The 22,288-nt window shown below is 34.9% G+C and overlaps 1 protein-coding gene across 4 annotated transcripts in view; it reads left to right on the forward strand.

The window, feature by feature from the left end:
- Window positions 1-22,288, forward strand: part of KYNU (kynureninase) — a 136,570-nt gene that overhangs the window by 75,735 nt on the left and 38,547 nt on the right. For all 4 annotated transcript variants that reach the window (XM_037849630.1, XM_037849631.1, XM_037849628.1 and 1 more), the window contains exons 9-10: window positions 568-666; window positions 1,886-1,959. In XM_037849630.1, the coding sequence (XP_037705558.1) occupies window positions 568-666; window positions 1,886-1,959 (173 nt within the window). The remainder of the gene's footprint in view (window positions 1-567; window positions 667-1,885; window positions 1,960-22,288) is intronic.

The raw sequence follows: 22,288 nt of genomic DNA on the forward strand, positions 1-22,288 counted from the left end.
CATCTGATAGTTCCCTGAAGCTGTACTTTCCTAGGCTGCCCAGCAGATGGCACCCTTCAGCAGCCTGTTCCCTCCGCTCTATGGAGGCACTGTGTCTTTAATCCTCCATGGCCTCTGTCCCTGACTGGAGCAGTACTCCAAGAGAAAAATGGCTGCCATCACTGTTGTCCAGGGTGGGTTGAAACAGTAGCTCAGAGGGGGACCGAGCAATCCAAATTCTTTAATAAAAAGCTGTGATCAGTACTTAGCCATAACACCCCCAATCCCACCACCACCACCCCTGTTCTTGGAGAAGAGGATATTTATGTCCCTTTCTGACAGCAGCAACTAACCAGGCACTGTATCCTATGGTGGAAAAGGCAAAGAACGTCTTAATACTATGGAAATTATACTACAGACACCCTGAAAAGGTTTTGGGAATGACTAGTATTATGCAGTTTTCACTGCACTAAAGGATGAGCCTTATTTATGATATGGCTGACTGTCAAAGATGTCTTAAAAGATATTTATACTTACTATTTCTAATTATTAAGCAAATGCAAAATGTGCCACTGTGTTCTTCCTCAGGGTTGTTTTGTTGGCTTTGATCTAGCACATGCAGCTGGAAATGTTGAGCTCCACTTACATGACTGGGGAGTTGATTTCGCCTGCTGGTGTTCCTACAAGGTACAAAGTAGTTAATATATTTGCAACTTTTAATTTTACATTGACACTAATCTGAATGAAAAGTCTGTATCAGAGGACCAATTTTAAAGATTTGAGTCGCTTTCTCCTACATTTTTTTTTTACTGTATTTTCTGGTTTTAGTTAATAGTACAGTCATATGATAGAATAGTAGAATAGTATAATAAATTATTTTATTCTGGTATTTCTATCTACCTATACAGAACTCACTCCTTTGATTCTTAGGCTGCTAAGAAAAACTCAGGAGTTTCTGGAGAAAAAGACCCACACATGTAGAACTTAATTCAAATTGATTAGATTCTAATTTGTTAATAGATAAGTTATGAAATTTCTACTTAATTAAAGATATATCTTAAATAATCATTTTGGTATTAGCATTTGAAGACAATTTAATTGAGTGGGAGCATGAAAATAAAAACAATTTTATTTTAATTTAGGTCTTTTTAAAATATGATGCTTTTATAGTGATTTAAGTATTTTTAATGACAAAATTTAAATAAATGAGCTTTGAAATAAGGTAGACCTCAGTGGCACTTTAATTTACTAAATGGGACAAATTAGTCTAAACCAGTTATTTGATTTCTATAATGAGAATTGTACACCCTGCATGGTGCTTTGAGGTACTGCCATTTGTTTGTTGACATTTTCTTAGCTGAAAAGACACCTCTAATTTTGTAATGATTTACTTTTTTGTAATGATTTATCTACTTTTTGTATACTAGTGCTCCTGCAAAAAAATTTCAAAGCTTCTAAATTTTCCTCTATACCTAAAATGAATATTCATTTTATTGATTCATGTAATATATTGCATAAAATTGAATTGCTAAGGTCAAAATCAATTATATCAATCAGTTTTTCCACCCTTTCAAGGCTCAGTATATTGTCATATTGAGAAATTAAATAAGTGTAAAAGAATTACTCTCCTCATAGCCTTCATATTTGTTTTCCAGTACCTGATTTCTTTTCATTTTTTATTTTTTGGCCAAAAAAGTAAAGGCTATTCATTTTCAACCTAATAATAATTTACATTGTTTTTCTTTTCACAAAGTTGGCCAAGATTGTTTTCCTACAAAAGCTCAAAAAATCATACATTTTCAACCGGCCAAAAGTTAGTTTCATTAAAAAAAAAGACAAATGATTATATTATTTTTCTGGTAATATATTCAGTAAGCCCATACAACTTAATTTATTTTGAATTCAGTATTTAAATTCAGGAGCAGGAGGTCTGGCTGGTGCCTTTGTCCATGAAAAGCATGCTGATACAATAAAACCTGCGTGAGTACCAACTTCAAATTATTCTTTGGTGATGAATAAATTAATCTGCATGCATATGTTGAGTTTACATGCATTCCTTAAGATGCTATCCATTTAGAATCTGTATTGATTACAATTAATTTACTATTCTATGAACAATGATGTGCTTTATCAGAAATAAAAGCTTTCCAAAGAATTCAATTGGTTGAACAGGAAATTTAATAAAAAAACATAAATAAAGAAGTTGCAATGCTAAAAATGAGTCACTGCAATCATGTGAAGCCAGATGGTTTAACGCAAAGAGATTGCTTCAATTTTTTTCCCCAAAAATTAGACTTTAGAAAATTTCAGATTCTTCACATTAGTGAATAAATCAAAGGCAACCAGACCTATGCCTAATACAGCCTGAAATGTTGCATGTTATTATTAAAATTACATCCACCTTTAAAGCTAGAAATGCTGCATGATTGTCTTGTAGGGAATGTCTTCTGTCCTCAAAGACTTCATAATCCATGAAAACTGAAGAAGCTGAACACTGAACAATAGACTGACTACATAAAAAGCAATACTTTTCTATTTTATATAATTCTCTTCATTTTTTTGGAGCAAGTATAAATGCAAATGTAATTCACCAATACATTTACATATTTTTATTTGACTGGGGAACTCATAAGTGTTACTTTCATTTTTATCTGGTATTGAGATAAAGAAATAATATTCTGGAGAAAAACACTTTTCATAGTTGTGTTGGAGTATGTGTGATGAGGAGACTGTCTAGACTCATAACAGGCAATATAATAATATTTGATTTGTTTTCTGAATCTTCTTAACCACTGGCTAAATGGTATAATCTTTAGAAGTGTTGGAGCTGCAGTAGTAATAGAGATTGGAGCACCTACATTTCTAAGATTCTACGCATGTAAATCCTAGGAATTTAAGATAATTTTCTACAGTTCATGTAATCATGTCTAAAATTTCTTCAACATTTGAAACTTTTACAATTAAATAGACCATTTTCTTTAGACAGACTGGTTTTCAGGCAGGCACCTTCCCAGAATGTGTTGCCAGAACATTCGATTTCTTCCCATATCCTAACTCTCTGAGAAGATTATAAAGCATATATATTAGTATAAGAATGTTATGCATATTTTAAAGGACTCTTTCATTTTTAACTAACCCCACTGATAAAATTTTACCTAGCATAATTGTTGTCCACATGAAGAGTATACAAGTTATTGCATACTTTTGCATGATGACTCACCACCCCAGCCATTTCCAATTCTCCATTTATTTACATTCTAGTAGAGGGTCTGATGTGGTGGTGGGGACCACAATCTACACAAATTCTAGAGAATGAAAGAGTTAGGGATTAAAGTCTGTCTTCCACCATGGGTCTCCTGCCCTTGTGATTTCTCTCACCATTATTTTCCCTGCATGGATAAGAAGCAGGAGGAGGTGAAGGGATTGTAGTGGTCACATTTGCCTCATTTTGTGAAATCCCAAAACCCTGTAGAAACTGTTTAAATAATTATTGAATCATTGCTCCGAGGAGAAAGACCATCTAGGCAGACAAGGTTCACACTGAAGCGTGTTACCTGACCTCTCAGGGTCATGTCCTAAATGGAAATAAAAGTAGCATCTACCATATAGGTAATTACAGTGAAAATAAAACAGCATGATGCCTGTAAAGCACTGATCACAGCCACTTAAGCATTATATACAATCAATACATGTGAGCTATATGAAGAAAAATATCCAAAATTTGGGAATAAGGCAAAAAAGGTTGGTGCCATATCCTTTTAGGTCAGGTGGACATTCTTTAGCAGGTTTACCCAAGAATTATTTTAGCAATGTAATTTGTTGACTCATTGCAAGTTTGCATGCTCACTTGTCAACTTTTTCCCAGTAGAGATAATTTCTCTGAAGTAGGAAAGATAGCCTCAAAAGTTATAGTTTGTGATCTTGTAGGGCATTAACTAGTTTTGCATCTATTACTGAGTTCATTTCAGCAGGCCTTTGACAGACAGACTTTATAAATCTCTATTCTTCACATCCTCTCTTGAACAGGCTTTACCATCTTACTGGTTGCCTTATCAATGAGTGAGATGAATATAATATTTTATGTGTATTCATTTTCAATTTGAATGAGTCATGCTTTTAGCTTTTTTGAAAACTTCACATCATTAACTATTGCTACAGTATAACTAGTTTTGGAGATTGATAGAGCTGGTAAAAGGCTTGACTCATAAGGCTTCATTACAGGGAACGCTAGTTGTTTTTTGTTTTTGTTTTTGTTTTTGCACTGTTAAAGCTCTTTTTATCTGATGTCAGACTGACTCATTCTAGTGTTGCCAACTTCTATCCTTAACTACCTTCTGTACCAGGTCTTATGTGCTATATATTTAATTTGCATTAGGGAATTGGAACTCTTTAAATAGGAATGGATGTAGCAGATTCCTACAAGCCAAGGGCAAACTATTTTCAGATAATCTGTTCATTGTCCCTGATAGGAAAATAATCGCTTTGCTTAAACTTAACACTGTATCCATATTTCTTCAATGCATCTACAAATCAAATACCACCTGCAGGAAGAGTGGTAGAGTGAGCAAGGAGGAGAAGACATAAAAGGCTAAAGACCACACTGTCTGAAAAAGCCTAATTGCATAGATACTAAATTCATGTTCAATAAATAAAATATTTTAAATATTGGGGGCAATAGGAAGTTTCTTTGTAAATCAGATTTACAATAGAAAGGTCAAAAGCAACCCGAATCTCAAAAGTTCCATTACCGAGTCTTGATTCTACTGCCGATTCAATCATTATATTTCAGCTGTTAGGTTTTCAAGATCAACTGGTAAACTGTGTAATAAACTTTCTCTCACCTATACTTTTATGTTCTCTTAGGTCTGCAAAGATAGTAAAAAGAGTCTTTCCCTATTGAAGTAGTCAATATTATAGCTGATTAAATGGAGAATATCAAAGAGTGGAATGTAACTGCTTTTGAAGTTGCAAACTTTGGGAAGAAGTCTTTGTTGCTTAAAAGAGGGTGACATCTAGTGGCCAAACATGTTATTTCAAATAATTAATATTCAAATAGCATTTCTTTTCCTGGTCCAGTCATTCAGCCTTTAACAAGTATTTTTAAAGTATATGTATATGTTCAAATATATCTTTCCTTTTATATAATTTGAATATATATTTATAGGGCAATAATGTCTAATCAAAGGCTTCAGTAAAGACGTGGAACAGGATGAAGGTGGATTTGGTGGGGGAGAGGACATTCTAGCTGTGGTAAATAGAAGGCTTAAATGATCACCAGGCCTGGGGTAAGAAAGGCATTACGGGAGTGGCTGGCTCACCTGGTAGAGAGGATGGATCCCAGGAGACGTACCACCACATTCTACAAGTTTAATATTCAGTATATAGTTTTGAAATGGTCTTTTATACAATACTGCCACTAGCTACTGGTAAATTATAGATGTACCAAGAAATTTCACTTCCTTTTTCATTTAAATAGACATTTTGACCATTGCTCAAAATGGATGACCTAGCACAATTTCCAAGAACCCTTTGCCAATAAAGAGAATGAGGAAATTAGGAGCTGGAGTCAACTGCTCCATTAAGCAACTTAACTCAGGCTGTAATTCTCAACTAGTTCATCATCACATTTGCCTATTCCAGTGTCAAATTCTAAACCTTGTCTTTAGTTAAGAATGATAGCAAATTAGGACTGGTTGTGATTAAATGACTTGTTTTGTTTTTGTTTTTGTTTTTGCTTTTCCTTAGAAACAGACATCAATTCTATCTGCAAAGTTAATAATTATTGCTCTGAGACAGGAAGGAAAATACATTTAATTGTGAGAATTTGACCGTCAGAAATGTATTACTAAAAACAAGTGTTTAACCTTGGATTTTTCTTTTTAACTTTACAAATGTTGACCTTTCCACTTTAGAACAATAGTTAACCTCTTGATTTTAAGGTGTTCAAGGATATCTGAAACTCAAGCACTGCTTCTTCTGTAAGAGCCTAAGAATACAATTCAAGATTCCTTTGTCAGAGGAATTCTAATATAAATCAGAAGTGGATCAGATGAGCTATTAAGATTTCTTCTGTAATTTACTTTTATACCCTGTCCTGTGAAATCACACACATTGGAAAACCACTATTCCTTGCTTTCCACTCTAGCCTTACAAACATCCAAATGCTCCCCTTGAATTACATTTCTTGAAATGCTTGTTTCCCTTGGGATATTTTTTGAGCTTTTCTGAATGGCTAAGAGCAGGGCCTAATGATAATTTTGATGAAAATGTTAGAATTTTAGATCCTGCCAATACATTTCCATGAACAGTTAGAGGTGTTTGAGTCAAGGCTTTAAATAGAAATGACATTTTTAAAGGTTTTATTAAGGACTTGAGTCATCCCCATTATTGTAACAAGTAATTTGTAGGTTAAAAAGAACCAGCCAATGAGACCTGCTGACTTCAATGCCTGGTTAAAAAAAATTTCAGAACTCAGAAATGTGGATTATCATTATTATTGTTATTTGGCAACTGAAAAAAAGACACATCAAACAATTTTCAGGAAAGTCCAAAAAAAAAGATAAACATAAGAACCAAGAAAGTTCCACAGAAGGCTTTAAAAAACTTATAAACTTATGTCATATTTGGCCCAATTGTAAAATTAATGCTGTATGAGGCAGATAATCTTATTCACATTTGTTCTGGGGAATGCTGATACAATATAGCTGGATTCTACACACTTCTCCAGACAATGGTCGAGAATTCCATAAACCCAAACATCTATAATTTAAAGTTTGATTTCAGTTTCTTAGTTATTTTTCCAACTTACTACTTATTGAATCCTTGTCTTATACCTGGATAAGGTCTTCTTGTTTGGAGGTTTAGAGAATGAGGAGATACAGGTGCCAGTAGAAAGGTGTTTGAATTCACAACAGTCCACATGCTTCCAAATGGGATAGGTCAATAGCAATAATTTCTTGGCGGCAGTTTTCGGAGAATCCCCAGTTGAACTACAACCTAGACCTCCTGGAGCACCTGCCCTATCTATTTAGTCCTTTTCTAAAGTTGGGTGCTCCGGATTAGTATGGATGATTTCTCAGCCACGATTCTTGACCCTTCAGCCACATTAGATATAATTGGACACCCCCTTTGTCTTTAATATATCTCTCCTACTCCCCAGAGGTTCAAGGATAACATTTTGTTTTGCTTCTGCTCCAGTTACTTTTTGTGTGTGTATTACTCTTCTTTGTCTGTTACAAGCTTCACTTTTTCACTTTTACTCTGTAAGCCTCAGTCTTCATTCTTCTTGCTCAAGAGTATCCCATCTACATTCATGATTTCAACTACTACCCATTTGTAGACAATTTCAGTTTGCATTTCCAGCTTTGCCATTTGCTCACTTCTATCTGATTGCAGATAACAAAGTTCCTCATTATCCAAGCATTATCCCAGTCCCCAAAGTTATATGGTAGTGTAAGAAAGCAGATTGTTATACCAGGAACATATTCACTAATGAACTGTCCACTTAGAAAATTAGTCCTTATTGAACACCCCTTCCCCATTAGTATTAGCAACTATCTCAATGAATTACTTGAAAGAGTCTTATTCTCTTGCTGATTATAGGATGTTATGAATATCAGAGAATACAATGCAAACATAATGAAAATGGGTTCTAAAGTGAAATTTTGCAAGCAATTCAAGACTTCATGACCTAAGTGGTGTTGAAGAACTGCTAAATCACAAAATCATGGACAATGAGAATCTGTCAGAGTTAGAGCCATTAACATCTGAAGTAGAGGAAAGATTGACAAGGTACTTCAAACAAAGCAACTGACTTGCATATCAAAGAATAAGGAGAAATGATGAATGGCTCAAAATGTTTCTTTAAAAATGATCATCTTTATGGTCATGCTGAGAAAGTAAACATAATATTGAAAGGGGATATATTTCGTGATCACATTTTTGTCAAAAACTAGATTAAATAATTCAAGTGTTGTATTCTAAGAAATAGCATATTGCAATTTTAATTTGCTTTCTCAATTTTAAGTTAATCTTCTAATATAAATTTCAACTTTATATTTCAATATAGCGATTCAATCAAACCATACTTTTCTCCAATAGATACTATGAAATTATGGCTATTGGTTTAAAATAGATTTATTTTCAGTGGTCTTTTCCCATGTATCCCTCTTTTCTTTAGCAAGTGAGGATTTCCAATATAGCCATATATCTTTCTAATCTCAGGAGTTAAATTTGGGGAAACTTGAATTTTATCCAAACTGGTGCAAAATTATGAGAAAGTATTTTCTAATGTAAAGAGAATGACCCTGAGTCTATCAAGGAGACATGAAGAAATATAACCAACCCATATTTTGGGGCAAAAAAAGAAAACTTTCATAGATGCAAATAAATACAAGAATTTCTACACGGTCTTAAAATCTTACAATTTGTTTGGGACAGATCATCCAAATAGTCAAATAACTGATTTAAATGTCAGACACACATGGCTGGAATATGTGCTGCAAGACAGCCTCTGATTAATTGCTACATGAATTTCAGAAAGATACCTAGGAGTGATGGGGGGGAGATGACTTGAACTCAGATCTGCTTAGGAAAACCTGGAGTGAGGATATAGGGAAACTTACAGATAAAAAGTCCTCTGTGAAATGGAATGCTATGTTAACTAAATGAATAAATTTGTTTTCTGTTACTTTGAAAGCTGAAATTATTACTATGAGAGAGATTTCACTTTATTAGTTTCATAAGTTTAAGGAGCTATAAAGAAAAAAGAATTACTTAAGTGGCATTTATTAAAGGTATATGTCAAGTGATCTTTTCCTTTTTACACTCTTCACTAGAATTTTTATGGAATCTGAGTTATTGACTTAACATTTTAAAGCTCTCCCTGTTATCATAAAATTCCTCTTGTTCCCATTCTACAATATTTTAGAAATTATAAACAATGGTAAAATCATGATTGTTTCAAGCTTTCACTTAGTTCCAGAACCACTTTCATGGAGTGGTTGTACCTATTGAAAGTTCTGGTCTTCAGATTGTCACTGTAAGGGAGCCAAAAGAAAACAGATCTTTTAACGATACATATCTATAGACTCATAACCTGTAACCTAAACCTCTCTTCATCTGGAAAACATTTTAGATCAACGACTTCAAAAGGATCCCTCGTTTCCCAGGCTTCCCAGTTTTTGCTATGCAAAATCCTCCAGATAATTTCCCCACATGGAAAATTAGAGCCATCATCATAAAAGTAACTCCAATGCATTGAGGTATGATCAAGGTTAAAATAAATTCAGTAAATAATCTGTTCTTGTTTTTTTGGTTTTTCTTTTTTTTTTTTTTTCAACTCAGGAGATAAGATAAAGTAATACCAGCTCTTAAAAGAAAGCCATAATAGAAATTATCAGTATAAAAAAGATACATAAAAGCCATTCTTGCTTATAAATCACTGCTCTTAGATAATGATGGCATCATCATTAATTTGCAAGAAGTGAAGTCCTCTGAAAGCTCAACATTTATTTTCTATTCTAAAAATTGCAGTTTAGTGTCTACAAAGATATAAAGGGGGTCAATGAACCTTCAGACAAAAAAAAGTTAAAACTTGTCAAAAAGCTTTAGCTCTTCTTTTAATTACTTCAAGTTCAACCCCTAAAGTGACCTTTGAAATCTGCAAGTTCTTTTGTTTTAACTCTGAGCAGCTATTTCTATCTTTTTTTTTTTTTTTAATGTTCTTGCTTAGAAAATATGTGTTATCAATCTGGTTCTTTGTGATTGTCAAAAGAGTCCTTGTGGGGGATCACTGCAATGATACACAGAAGGATGGGGCATCATGGGACATCGCCTCATCACACACAGCCTCAGAGAGTCCTGATGCCTCCAAGACTGAGCAGGTTGACTTCCTCTACCACAAGAATTCTTGGAATACATTACTCAAAGCAAAGACCTAAACTTAGGTGGCGCATCTTCTCTTTGTTCACTTAGTGTTTACCCTTCCAGAGGAAGTTATGTGATTGGGTGGGAATTACCCTTTTGTCTAGAGTTGAGGTCTGTCTCCCTCAAGCCCAGCTCATAATTGGAGAGCTTGTCTTGGCTCCCATATTAAACTACTTCCTGTCAGCTTTGGTCAGGGTGACAGATTTTTTGTGAGGCATAGCAGCGGAGGCAGGAGACAAGCATGAAGCTTACCTTCTTGTTTTTTTACTTAAGAGAGCTGTGATCCTTATGAGACTTCATGTTAGCCTGTCCAATATAATTGCTTGAAAACTTGATTATAAATTGAAATGTACTTAATTTCTGAGTACAGGGACATTGGCCCATTAATCTTCATTTTCTTTAAAAATCTATAATGTCCGATAAAATATTAAGTTTTGTTGTTGAATATATGGTTCTTGCTTTACTCTCAACCTAAAAGACAACCAACTTCTAGCATATGGAAACATTTCTTCTTTGCAAATTATTATGAAGGGGGTATGCTTTATAAAATACTGTCAAATTAAATATGCATTCCCATATGCTTCAATGAAGACCAAATATATATCCATGAAAACTGGTTGCAGACAACTTTAAAATCCTTCATGAGCATTTTAATGAACAAAATGATGACTTTCTTTCTTAAGTCCCGGGTCCAGATACCTTCTCTCTGTCCTTATGTTTGTAATAGCAATTATATGTGAAGGGATTTTAAGCCAGTATTTCAAAATAAAATACATTTCAGGAAAGTCTGTGGAGGTAGTTCTCAAGGACTTTATTTGCTAATAATGCTTTCAAACAAAGAAAATATTCACTGAACTCTGGTAAGAAAAACATATGCAGGAACATCAGGAAATAATTGTCATTAATTAAAATTCATGATTTCAGGATGTGGGGTTTTTATGACTTTGGTTCCCATACTGGATATAACACACTAGACATACATGAACAAGCCCTCTCTGTAAAGTAAGATTTTGAAGATAAAATTGAATATATAACAAAACTCATTGAAGCACCGTATCTTTCAATAGTTATAGATGGATGGATCAAATGAGAGGAGAAAAAGAAGTAAAATTTTTTGATACCTCTTCAGACTAGGTTCTAGAGTAGCATTAAATCAGGAGACTTAGAACCAAACAGAGCAATTGTGAATATATGAATTTCCTTGCTAAAAACAGTTGGGAATATTTTACCTGTTTAATATCATAGCCACACCGAGACTTCTAACAGCCATGCTCGGGCACTGGTCCTTAGCGTCATGAGCTAAAGCAACTTATTTTGTGAAAAGGATTTTTCTTTGTCTTTAAAGTACCTATGAATCTATTTCCATATTTAGCCATGCCTTTGCTTTTCCTACCAAAGTGCTGCTTCCAACTACCTGGATTTAGACTCCTTGCTCTCTCATTTTTAATTACTTTTTTTTTTGGTCACTTGGTATAGCTTATCTTCACTGCCTTCTCTGATTCTTACTCTTACGCACTAGCTCCATCTTCCCTACGTGTGTCAGAGTCATCTCTGAACTCCAGTATCTACTTAAACTATAGCAAGTATGTCTCTGTTTCCCAAGCCTTTCCTCTCACTGCTTTTGGCAATTTGCCAACTTCAGTGCCCTGCTGTGAGGGCAGGGCCTAAGAATCTGGCAGAGGACTTAAATACCCACACCATCATACCCAAATCCTTCTAAAATTGAACATTCTTTCTTACTGGCAGAGTGTGCTCAAACCATGCTTGTTTGCATTTGGTCATCCACATAGGAGGTTAGAAGAAATACTCTGGGAGTTAATGGATGACGAGAGCTTGGAGCAACCAAAAGGGAAGAGCAGAAAAATCTATAATTTCTCATGAAAAGAGCTATTTTCATTGAAAATTGTAGAATTTTGACTTATAATACTTAAAGCCACAGCATCATAATGTTCCTGTGTGATATTTTTGAATGAAATTTTAAATATTTACTGAGAATCTACTACATTCCAGGCAATTTTTAAGACATTTGAAATATTTTGAGAAACAAAATGAAGATCCGCTCTCCTCATAGAACTTACAATTTGGCAAGGGAAAACAGACTATACACATATTACAGAGCAAACTATGTCATGTGTTAGAAGTTGGTAAGTCTTACAAACAATTGAAAAAGTAGGACAAGAAAAGGGGGTATAGGGACATCTTAGATGGGATCCTTGGCAGCTTTCAGTATTGGAAGGCATTCAAAGAAGCCCACACTGAGAAAATGAGATTTGGCTGAAGACTTGAAGGAGGTGGGGAGTCGGCCAAGCAGGTCTAGACCCTTTTTGCTCTACTAATAGAAGTACTTGGGAGCCATTGCACATTTTAGGAGGAGCAGGGTGTCAAAGTTTTAGAATGGTCAGTCTGGCTTTTCTGTTGATCTTAAGCTATAAGAGGGTAAGAGTGGATGCTGGAAGACCTGCTGGAGAATCATTACAGTGAATGAGCAAGAGGTGATGATGATTCAGAGCAGAGGAGGTGGTGAGAAGTAGTAGGGTTCTAAGAAATGAGTGGCAGTACTCTAAAGCAAGGGAAGAGTAGAAATGCTAATGCCAGTGAAAAGATTTTTGCAATCATACAGACGAGAGATGCTCACTATCTAAAATTTGGTAATGACAAATGGAATGAAGAAAACCAACAAAGTTATTAAGAAATTGAATTAGAGAAAAGTTTGGATAGAGGGGCAAGATATTTGGACACAGGGATGCTAACTTGTAGTTAATTCATTTATCAACTAAAAAGAAATACATGTTTGAGCATCTATTTTAGACTAAGCAAAGAAAGGAAAGAGAGAGGTTGGGGAAGCCTTTACTGAGGAGGTGACGTTTGATCTTACTGGAGAAACACTTCTGACCCTTAGTCAGACTGATGGGAAAATGGTGGCAGGGTGGGGTGTTCCAGGTAGGGGGGCTTTATGCATGTACCAGTCAGGAGTCAGAGCATTGAGGTTCTCAAGTTCTCAAGTTCTGAGTAAGGAATTTTGATTTTGTCTTAAAGGCAAAGGGGAGCCACAGACTTCATGCAGAACAAGATTACAAAGTCTGATCCCTTCACCTCTTCACATCTTGGTTTGTTCACAGGTGAAATAGTTAGGCCTGGGGGTACTCTAAGGTTCCTTCCAGCTTTTAAACACTGTCATTCTCAAATGATAAAAATGAAGCATCAGAATAAGTGAACTGCTGGTAGTGATAACTCTGAAACTAAAACCAACTTGGTGGCAAATGGTGTGTTCTCATTGCTGCTCTTTTTACGTCCACTGGTTATGTTATGTTGTAACAGGTGAATGCAATGAAGCACAGTAAACTCAGACAAATTTGTAACAAACTTTACTATAAACTTCTCATCTTTTTATTTTTCTTTCTTCTTTTCTGGTACAGAAGAGTTAACCTATGTACCCATTTCTTAAAGTTCAGCTGCCAATATTTTTATCAAGAAAGTTAGGGATATATAAACATAATTTGAATGAAGAAATTTCTGAAAACTTTCCTAATAAGATAATCTTTGTGTAACCTTTGATTCCATGAAGAATGATTATTTTATGAGGAAAATAAGTAATAAACATTTTTGTGGGGTTGGGTTTTAAAGGACCTTAGGATGCAAGATGACAGACATTGGAACATTCCAATTGCTTTACAGATCATGTTTATTTAAAGAATAAACAGTTATGTTGCAACCCAATGTTCCATATTTTTGCAATACTATAATAATTTTTCTGATTAAGCATTTTTTACAAACCATGAAAAGAGTAGAAAAAAATTGTGTTTAGTTCTGAGCTGTGACAGAGAGCAAGAGAGTGAGAAAGCAAGAGAGAGAGAGAGAGGAAGAAAAGAGGAAAGAAAAAGAAACTTACTCCCAGTCATGTTCACATTCCTAAACACAGATTTAAATTATTAAATGTATGGCCACACATTGTCAAATAAAGGACATTGTGAAAGCAGTGTTTTATGAAAATGTACTTTCTTTAAAATGTCTTCGATCTGATTTCACTGTATGTTGGATTTTGCTCCAAAGATCAACTGCATATTTAACATAGGCTAAGAAAACTGGGACAGTTGCTTTGTTTACTTTTGAGGAGGCTTGGAGCAAGGGGAGGTAAGTGGTTTTGAAGGATAAGTTAAATTAATTCAGTGCATGAAATATTTAGGAATTCATCCTGAAGATTCTGCCGTAAAAGACTTACTAAAGAGATCAAGAAGAGTTTGGATATTTCGTTTCATAACTACCAGCATCCAAAGGCATATTCAGTGGATCCCTGGTGATTTTCTCTCACTAAATCTGAAAATCATGCCTCAAATATATCTTTATAATAAGTGATGCTTCCCATTTGATGTCACTTATTTGCAAATCCTTTTAGGATATTTATCATGGCCTAAGAACTCAAAGCAAATTTAAATATTTATTTCTTATTACTTATTGGATCTTTTCCAACACCTTATTTTATTTAAATTCTGTTAACATCTCTATTCTAAATAAATTAACTCCCTACTTGATTTTAATTTTGATGGCAAGAAATTCAAATTTATAGCCCAAGAACAATGAGATTGCATCTTAATTGTTACTGTTCTTATTCAGTGTATAGGAATGATTTATGAGCTTGTTGTGATAACAGCTACTTATAAACCAATTTTACTTCATTAGCCTTAGAATATTTGGTTTTTAGAAGTCATGCCAATTCCCTTTAGATTACATTTCTTTTGTGTTTTGATTGTACCTTTCCTAAATTCTGAAAATTCAGTGATGGGCTCTTGAAGTGAACCTAACTTTCCTTAAGTTCTGTGTGAATTATTTTGAATTTGATTGTATATTTTCTGTAATAATCATGTCTTTAGTTGCCTTGTAAAAGACTTTAAACAGATCCATTTCCATTTGTAAAGATGTAGAGGTATAATATATGACTGGTGTGCTACACAAATTTACCAGATTTGATGAGTAGGTCTACCTGTTCTGAAGAAGGGTGACTGACTACAGAAATTGTAAAAGAACAGAAAAGGTCAAAAGAGCAGTTTGCAAAAGAAGAAAAAAACAAAAAGAAAAAAAATTATGCATACTGAAAAGAATGTGACGGGTTTGCCTTTCCATTCTGTCATCTAGCCTACAATTTTACCAGCTCAGAAACCTAAGTAGAATACTTAAGTAGGCTTGGGGACATTTCTTTTATAGGATCATTGATTTATTAAAGACATCTGCCTCAAGTGATTTTTGCATATGTTTGTGAATATCCTTGGCCATAATGGTCCATAGCTCTTTTGGGGCTTCCAACATTTAGTAATTGTGCCATTTTAGACTATTTATTGAACATCTTGGAGCCTCAAACTCATTATCTGAGTAACTAGGATAATAATAGGATCTGCCTCCTAGGACTGTTTTGAAGATTAAGTGATAGCATAAAAGAGTATCTGACTTATAATGAAAGCTCAGTTGGCACTTGTTTTGTTGGTCATTTCCTTCTGTTTCACTTAACACCACTCTCCTTCCTTTAATAACTTCAGTATTCATGTGAGTGAAACTGAAACATTACCTCTTTTCTTTGTTAGAGAAATTGTGGGTTTACAGAAAAATCAAGCATAAAATGCAGAGTTCCCAGATAGCACCCTATTATTAACACCTTGTATTAATGTTGTATATTTGTTACCACCGAGAGCACACTTTTATAATTGTACTATCAACTATTGTCCATAGTTTAACTTAGGGTTCACTGCGTTGTACAGTTACATGGAATTTTTATGCAGTTCATCTTTGGAACAAAATCCAACATATAGTGAAATCAGATCAAAGCCACTTTAAAGAAAGTAATTTTTATTCTAGTAACATATATACAACCTAAAATTTCCCCTTTTATCCATATTCAATGCTGTTAATTACATTTACAATATGTGTTACCATCACCACCATCCATTGCCAAAACTTTTCCATCATCCCAAATAGAAATTGTTCATTTTAAGCCTTACATACCTATTCACTACTCCCACACCATCCCCTAGTAACCTATATCCTAGATTCTGACTCTTATGAGAATGCTTATTATAATTATTTCATATCAGTGAGACTATATGGTATTTGTCCTTTTGTGTCTGGTTTATTTCACTCAATATGGTGTCTTCAGGTTTCATCCATGTTGTCACATTAATTAGAACTTCATTCCTTTTTACAGCTGAATAATGTTCCATTGTGTGTTTATACCACATTTTTTTTTATCCATTCATTGGTTGATGGAAAATTGGGTTGCTTTCATCTTTTAGCAATTATGAATAAAGCGACCATGAGCATTGGTGTGGAAATTTCTGTTCAAGTCCCTGCTTTCAGTTTTACTGGGGATATACCTGGAAGTGAGATTGCTGAGTCATATGGTAATTCTATACTTAACTATCTGTGGAACTGCCAAACTATCTTCCAAACCAGCTGCACCATTTTACATTTCCACCAGCAGTGAATGAGTGTTTCTATTTCTCCACATCCTCTTCAACAATTGTAATATTCCTTTTTTTTTAAATAGCAGCCATTCTAGTAGGTGTGAAATGGTATCTCATTGTGGTTTTAATATGCATTTTCCTAATGGCTAATAATGTTGAGCATCTTTTTATGTGCTTTTTAGCCCTTTGTATATCCTCTTAGGAGAAATATCTATTCAAGTCCTTTGCCCATTATTTAATTGGGATGTCTTTTTGTTGTTGAGTTGAAGGATTTCTTTACATATTCTGGATATTAAAACCTTAATGGTTATATGGTTTCCAAATACTTTATCCCATTGTATCAGTTGTCATTTTGCTTTTATGATAAAGTCCTTTGATGTTCAAAAATTTATAATTTTGATGAGTTCCCATTTACCTGTTTTTCTTTTGTTACTTGTTCTTTGGGTGTAAATTCTTGTAATGTCCCACTTTTTATTTCCAATTTAAGTTACCTGTGTCCTCTCTCTTTTTTCTTCAAAAGTCTAGCTAAAGATTTGTCAATTTTATTGAGCTTTTCAAAGACCCAGCTTGGGTTGTGTTGATTCTCTATTGCTGTTTTATTCTCTATTTCATTTACCCCCACTCAAATCTTTATTATTTTCTTTCTTCTGTTCACTTTGGATTTAGTTTCTTTTTTTGTAGATACTCTATTTTTAAGGATGAGTCTCTGATTTTAGATATTTCTTGTTTTTTATTGCAAGCATTTAGAGCTATAAATTTCCCTCCCAGCTTATAGTGTGTTTTCATTTTCCTTCACCTCAAGATATTTCCTAAATTTCTTTTATTTCTTCTTTGATCCATTGGGTGTTTAGGAGTGCATTGTTTAATTTACACATACGTGTGAATTTTCCATTTCTCCCTTTGTTATTGGTTTTTTTTTTATTATTTTCATTTTATTGAGATATATTCACATACCACACAGTCATACAAAACAAATCGTACATTCGATTGTTCACAGTACCATTACATAGTTGTACATTCATCACCTAAATCAATCCCTGACACCTTCATTAGCACACACACAAAAATAACAAGAATAATAATTAAAGTGAAAAAGAGCAATTGAAGTAAAAAAGAACACTGGGTACCTTTGTCTGTTTGTTTGTTTGTTTCCTTCCCCTATTTTTTCTACTCATCCATCCATAAACTAGACAAAGTGGAGTGTGGTCCTTATGGCTTTCCCAATCCCATTGTCACCCCTCATAAGCTACATTTTTATACAATTGTCTTCGAGATTCATGGGTTCTGGGTTATAGTTTGATAGTTTCAGATATCCACCACCAGCTACCCCAATTCTTTAGAACCTAAAAAGGGTTGTCTAAAGTGTGCATAAGAGTGCCCACCAGAGTGACCTCTCGGCTCCTTTTGGAATCTCTCTGCCACTGAAGCTTATTTCATTTCCTTTCACATCCCCCTTGGAGAACAAGAAGATGTTCTCCGTCCCACGATGCCAGGTCTACATTCCTCCCCGGGAGTCATATTCCACGTTGCCAGGGAGATTCACTCCCCTGGGTGTCTGATCCCACGTAGGGGGGAGGGCAGTGATTTCACCTTTCAAGTTGGCTTAGCTAGAGAGAGAGGGCCACAACTGAGCAACAAAGAGGCATTCGGGAGGAGGCTCTTAGGCACAATTATAGGGAGGCCTAGCCTCTCCTTTGCAGCAACCATCTTCCCAAGGGTAAAACCTATGGTAGAGGGCTCAACCCATCAAACCACCAGTCCCCTATGTCTGTGGTCATGTTAGCAACCATCAAGTTTGAGGTAGGCCAATACCCCTGCATTCTCCACAGGCTCCTCAAGGGGGCACTACATATTTTTTTCCTTGTTTTTCTTTTTTTTTTTTTTTAACTTTCCTTTCTTTTTTAAATGAACTGTATGAAAAAAAATTAAAAAAAAAAAACACATACTTTTATTTCAAAGAGACCATATTTATTTTAAAGAGACCATAACAAGGGAATAAAAAAAAGACAACTAACCTAAGATAACTGCTTAACTTTCAACCTGTTCCTACTTTACCCCAAGAAAGTTACCTAATATAGCAGCATTTCTGTGAACTTGTTCCTACTATATCCATCAGAAATTAACACACCATAGTCATTCCTGGGAATCCCCAGAACATTAAATAGCTTATCTGTTCTTCTTGGATTATTGTTCCCCCTTCCTTAATTGCTCTCTATTGCTACTTCCCCTACATTCTACATTATAAACCATTTGTTTTACATTTTTCAAAGTTCACAAGAGTGGTAGCATATAATATTTCCCTGTTTGTGCCTGGCTTAATTCGCTCAGCATTATGTCTTCAAGGTTCATCCATGTTGTCATATGTTTCACGAGATCGTTTCTTCTTACTGCTGTGTAGTATTCCATCGTGTGTATATACCACATTTTATTTATCCACTCATCTGTTGAAGGACATTTGGGTTGATGCCATCTCTTGGCAATTGTGAATAATGCTGCTATGAACATTGGCATACAGATATCTCTTCGTGTCACTGCTTTCCGATCTTCCGGGTATATACCGAGAAGTGCAATCGCTGGATCGAATGGTAACTCTATATCTAGTTTTCTAAGGAACTGCCAGACTGACTTCCAGAGTGGCTGAACCATTATACAGTCCCACCAACAATGAATAAGAGTTCCAATTTCTCCACATCCCCTCCAGCATTTGTAGTTTCCTGTTTGTTTAATGGCAGCCATTCTAACCGGTGTTAGATGGTATCTCATTGTGGTCTTAATTTGCATCTCTCTAATAGCTAGTGAAGCTGAACATTTTTTATGTGTTTCTTGGCCGTTTGTATTTCCTCTTCAGAGAACTGTCTTTTCATATCTTTTGCCCATTTTATAATTGGGCTGTCTATACTATTGTCATTGAGTTGTAGGATTTCTTTATATATGCAAGATATCAGTCTTTTGTCAGATACATGGTTTCCAAAAATTTTTTCCCATTGAGTTGGCTGCCTCTTTACCTTTTTGAGAAATTCCTTTGAGGTGCAGAAACTTCTAAGCTTGAGGAGTTCCCATTTCTCTATTTTCTCTTTTGTTGCTTGTGCTTTGGGTGTAAAGTCTAGGAAGTGGCCGCCTAATACAAGGTCTTGAAGATGTTTTCCTACATTATCTTCTAGGAGTTTTATGGAATTTTCTTTTATATTGAGATCTTTGGTCCATTTTGAGTTAATTTTTGTGTAGGGGGTGAGGTAGGTGTCCTCTTTCATTCTTTTGGAGATGGATATACAACTCTCCCAGCCCCATTTGTTGAAAAGACCATTATGACTCAGTTCAGTGACTTTGGGGGCCTTATCAAAGATCAGTTGGCCATAGATCTGAGGGTCTATCTCTGAATTCTCAATTCGATTCCATTGATCTATATGTCTATCTTTGTGCCAGTACCATGCTGTTTTAACAACTGTGGCTTTATAATAAGCTTCAAAGTCAGGCAGTGTAAGTCCTCCCACTTCGTTTTTCTTTTTTAGAGTGTCTTTAGCAATTTGAGGCATCTTCCCTTTCCAAATAAATTTGATAACTAATTTTTCCAAGTCTGCAAAGTAGGTTGTTGGAATTTTGATTGGGATTGCATTGAATCTGTAGATGAGTTTGGGTAGAATTGACATCTTACTGACATTTAGCCTTCCTATCCATGAACATGGAATATTTTTCCATTTTTTAAGGTCCCCTTCTATTTCTTTTAGTAGAGTTATGTAGTTTTCTTTGTACAGGTCTTTTACATCTTTGGTGAAGTTTATTCCGAGGTACTTGATTTTTTTAGTTGCTATTGAAAATGGTATCTTTTTCTTGAGTGTCTCTTCAGTTTGTTCATTGCTAGCATATAGAAACATTACTGACTTATGTGCATTAATCTTGTATCCCGCTACTTTGCTAAATTTGTTTATTAGCTCTAGTAGCTGTATCGTCGATTTCTCAGGGTTTTCTAGATATAACATCATATCATCTGCAAACAATGACAGTTTTACTTCTTCCTTTCCAATTTGGATGCCTTTTATTTCTTTGTCTTGCCGGATTGCCCTGGCTAGCACTTCCAGCACAATGTTGAATAACAGTGGTGACAGCGGGCATCCTTGTCTTGTTCCTGATCTTAGAGGGAAGGCTTTCAGTCTCTCACCATTGAGTACTGTGCTGGCTGTGGGTTTTTCATATATGCTCTTTATCATGTTGAGGAAGTTTCCTTCAATTCCTACCTTTTGAAGTGTTTTTATCAAGAACGGATGTTGGATTTTGTCAAATGCTTTTTCAGCATCTATTGTGATGATCATTTGATTTTTCCCTTTCGAATTGTTAATGTATTGTAATACGTTGATTGATTTTCTTATGTTGAACCATCCTTGCATGCCTGGAATGAACCCCACTTGGTCATGGTGTATGATTTTTTAATGTGTCTTTGGATTCGATTTGCAAAGATTTTGTTGAGGATTTTTGCATCTATATCATTAGGGAGATTGGCCGGTAGTTTTCCTTTTTTGTAGCATCTTTGCCTGGTTTTGGTACTAGATTGATGTTAGCTTCATAAAATGAGTTAGGTAGTGTTCCATTTTCTTCAATGTTTTGAAAGAGTTTGAGTAAGATTGGTGTCAGTTCTTTCTGGAAAGTTTGATAGAATTCCCCTGTGAAGCCTTCTGGCCCTGGGCATTTATTTGTGGGAAGATTTTTGATGACTGATTGGATCTCTTTGCTTGTGATGGGTTGGTTGAGGTCTTCTATTTCTTCTCTGGTCAGTCCAGGTTGTTCATATGTTTCCAGGAAATTGTCCATTTCCTCTACATTATCCAGTTTGTTGCCATACAGTTGTTCATAGTATCCTCTTATAATTTTTTTAATTTCTTCAGGATCTGCAGTTATGTCACCTTTTTCATTCATTATTTTGTTTATATGGGTCTTCTCTCTTTTTGATTTTGTCAGTGTAGCTAGGGGCTTGTCAATCTTGTTGATCTTCTCAAAGAACCAACTTTTGGTGATATTTATCCTCTCTATTGTTTTTTTTTGTTCTCTATGTCATTTATTTCTGCTTTAATCCTTGTTATTTCTTTTCTTCTACTTGGTTTAGGATTAGTTTGCTGTTCATTTTCTAGCTTCTTCAGTTGATCCATTAGTTCTTTGATTTTGGCTCTTTCTTCCTGTTTAATATATGCGTTTAGTGCTATAAATTTCCCCCTTAGCACTGCTTTTGCTGCATCCCATAGGTTTTGGTATGTTGTGTTCTTATTTTCATTCATCTCTGTATATTTAGCAATTTCTCTTGCTATTTCTTCCTTAACCCACTGATTGTTTAGGAGTGTGTTGTTTAACCTCCAGGTATTTGTGAATTTTCTAAGTCTCTGATGGTTATTGACTTCTAATTGTATTCCATTGTGTTCAGAGAATGTGCTTTGAATAATTTCAATCTTTTTAAATTTATTGAGGCTTGTTTTATGTCCCAGCATATGATCTATTCTGGAGAAAGTTCCGTGAGCACTAGAAAAGTATGTGTATCCTGGTGATTTGGGATGTAATGTCCTGTAGATGTCTGTTAAATCTAATTCATTTATCAGATTGTTTAGGTTTTCAATTTCCTTATTGGCCTTCTGTCTGGTTGATCTATCTATAGGAGAGAGTGATGTGTTGAAGTCTCCCACAATTATTGTGGAAACATCAATTGCTTCCTTTAGTTTTGCCAGTGTTTCTCTCATGTATTTTGTGGCACCTTGATTGGGTGCATAGACATTTACTATTGTTATTTCTTCTTGTTGAATTGCCCCTTTTATTAGTACGTAGTGGCCTTCTTTGTCTCTCAAAACATCCCTGCATTTAAAGTCTATTTTGTCTGAGATTAATATTGCTACACCTGCTTTCTTTTGGCTGTAGCTTGCATGAAATATTTTTTTCCATCCTTTCACTTTCAATTT

Source organism: Choloepus didactylus, chromosome 9 (assembly GCF_015220235.1).
Source record: "Choloepus didactylus isolate mChoDid1 chromosome 9, mChoDid1.pri, whole genome shotgun sequence".
NCBI lineage: Eukaryota > Metazoa > Chordata > Mammalia > Pilosa > Megalonychidae > Choloepus > Choloepus didactylus.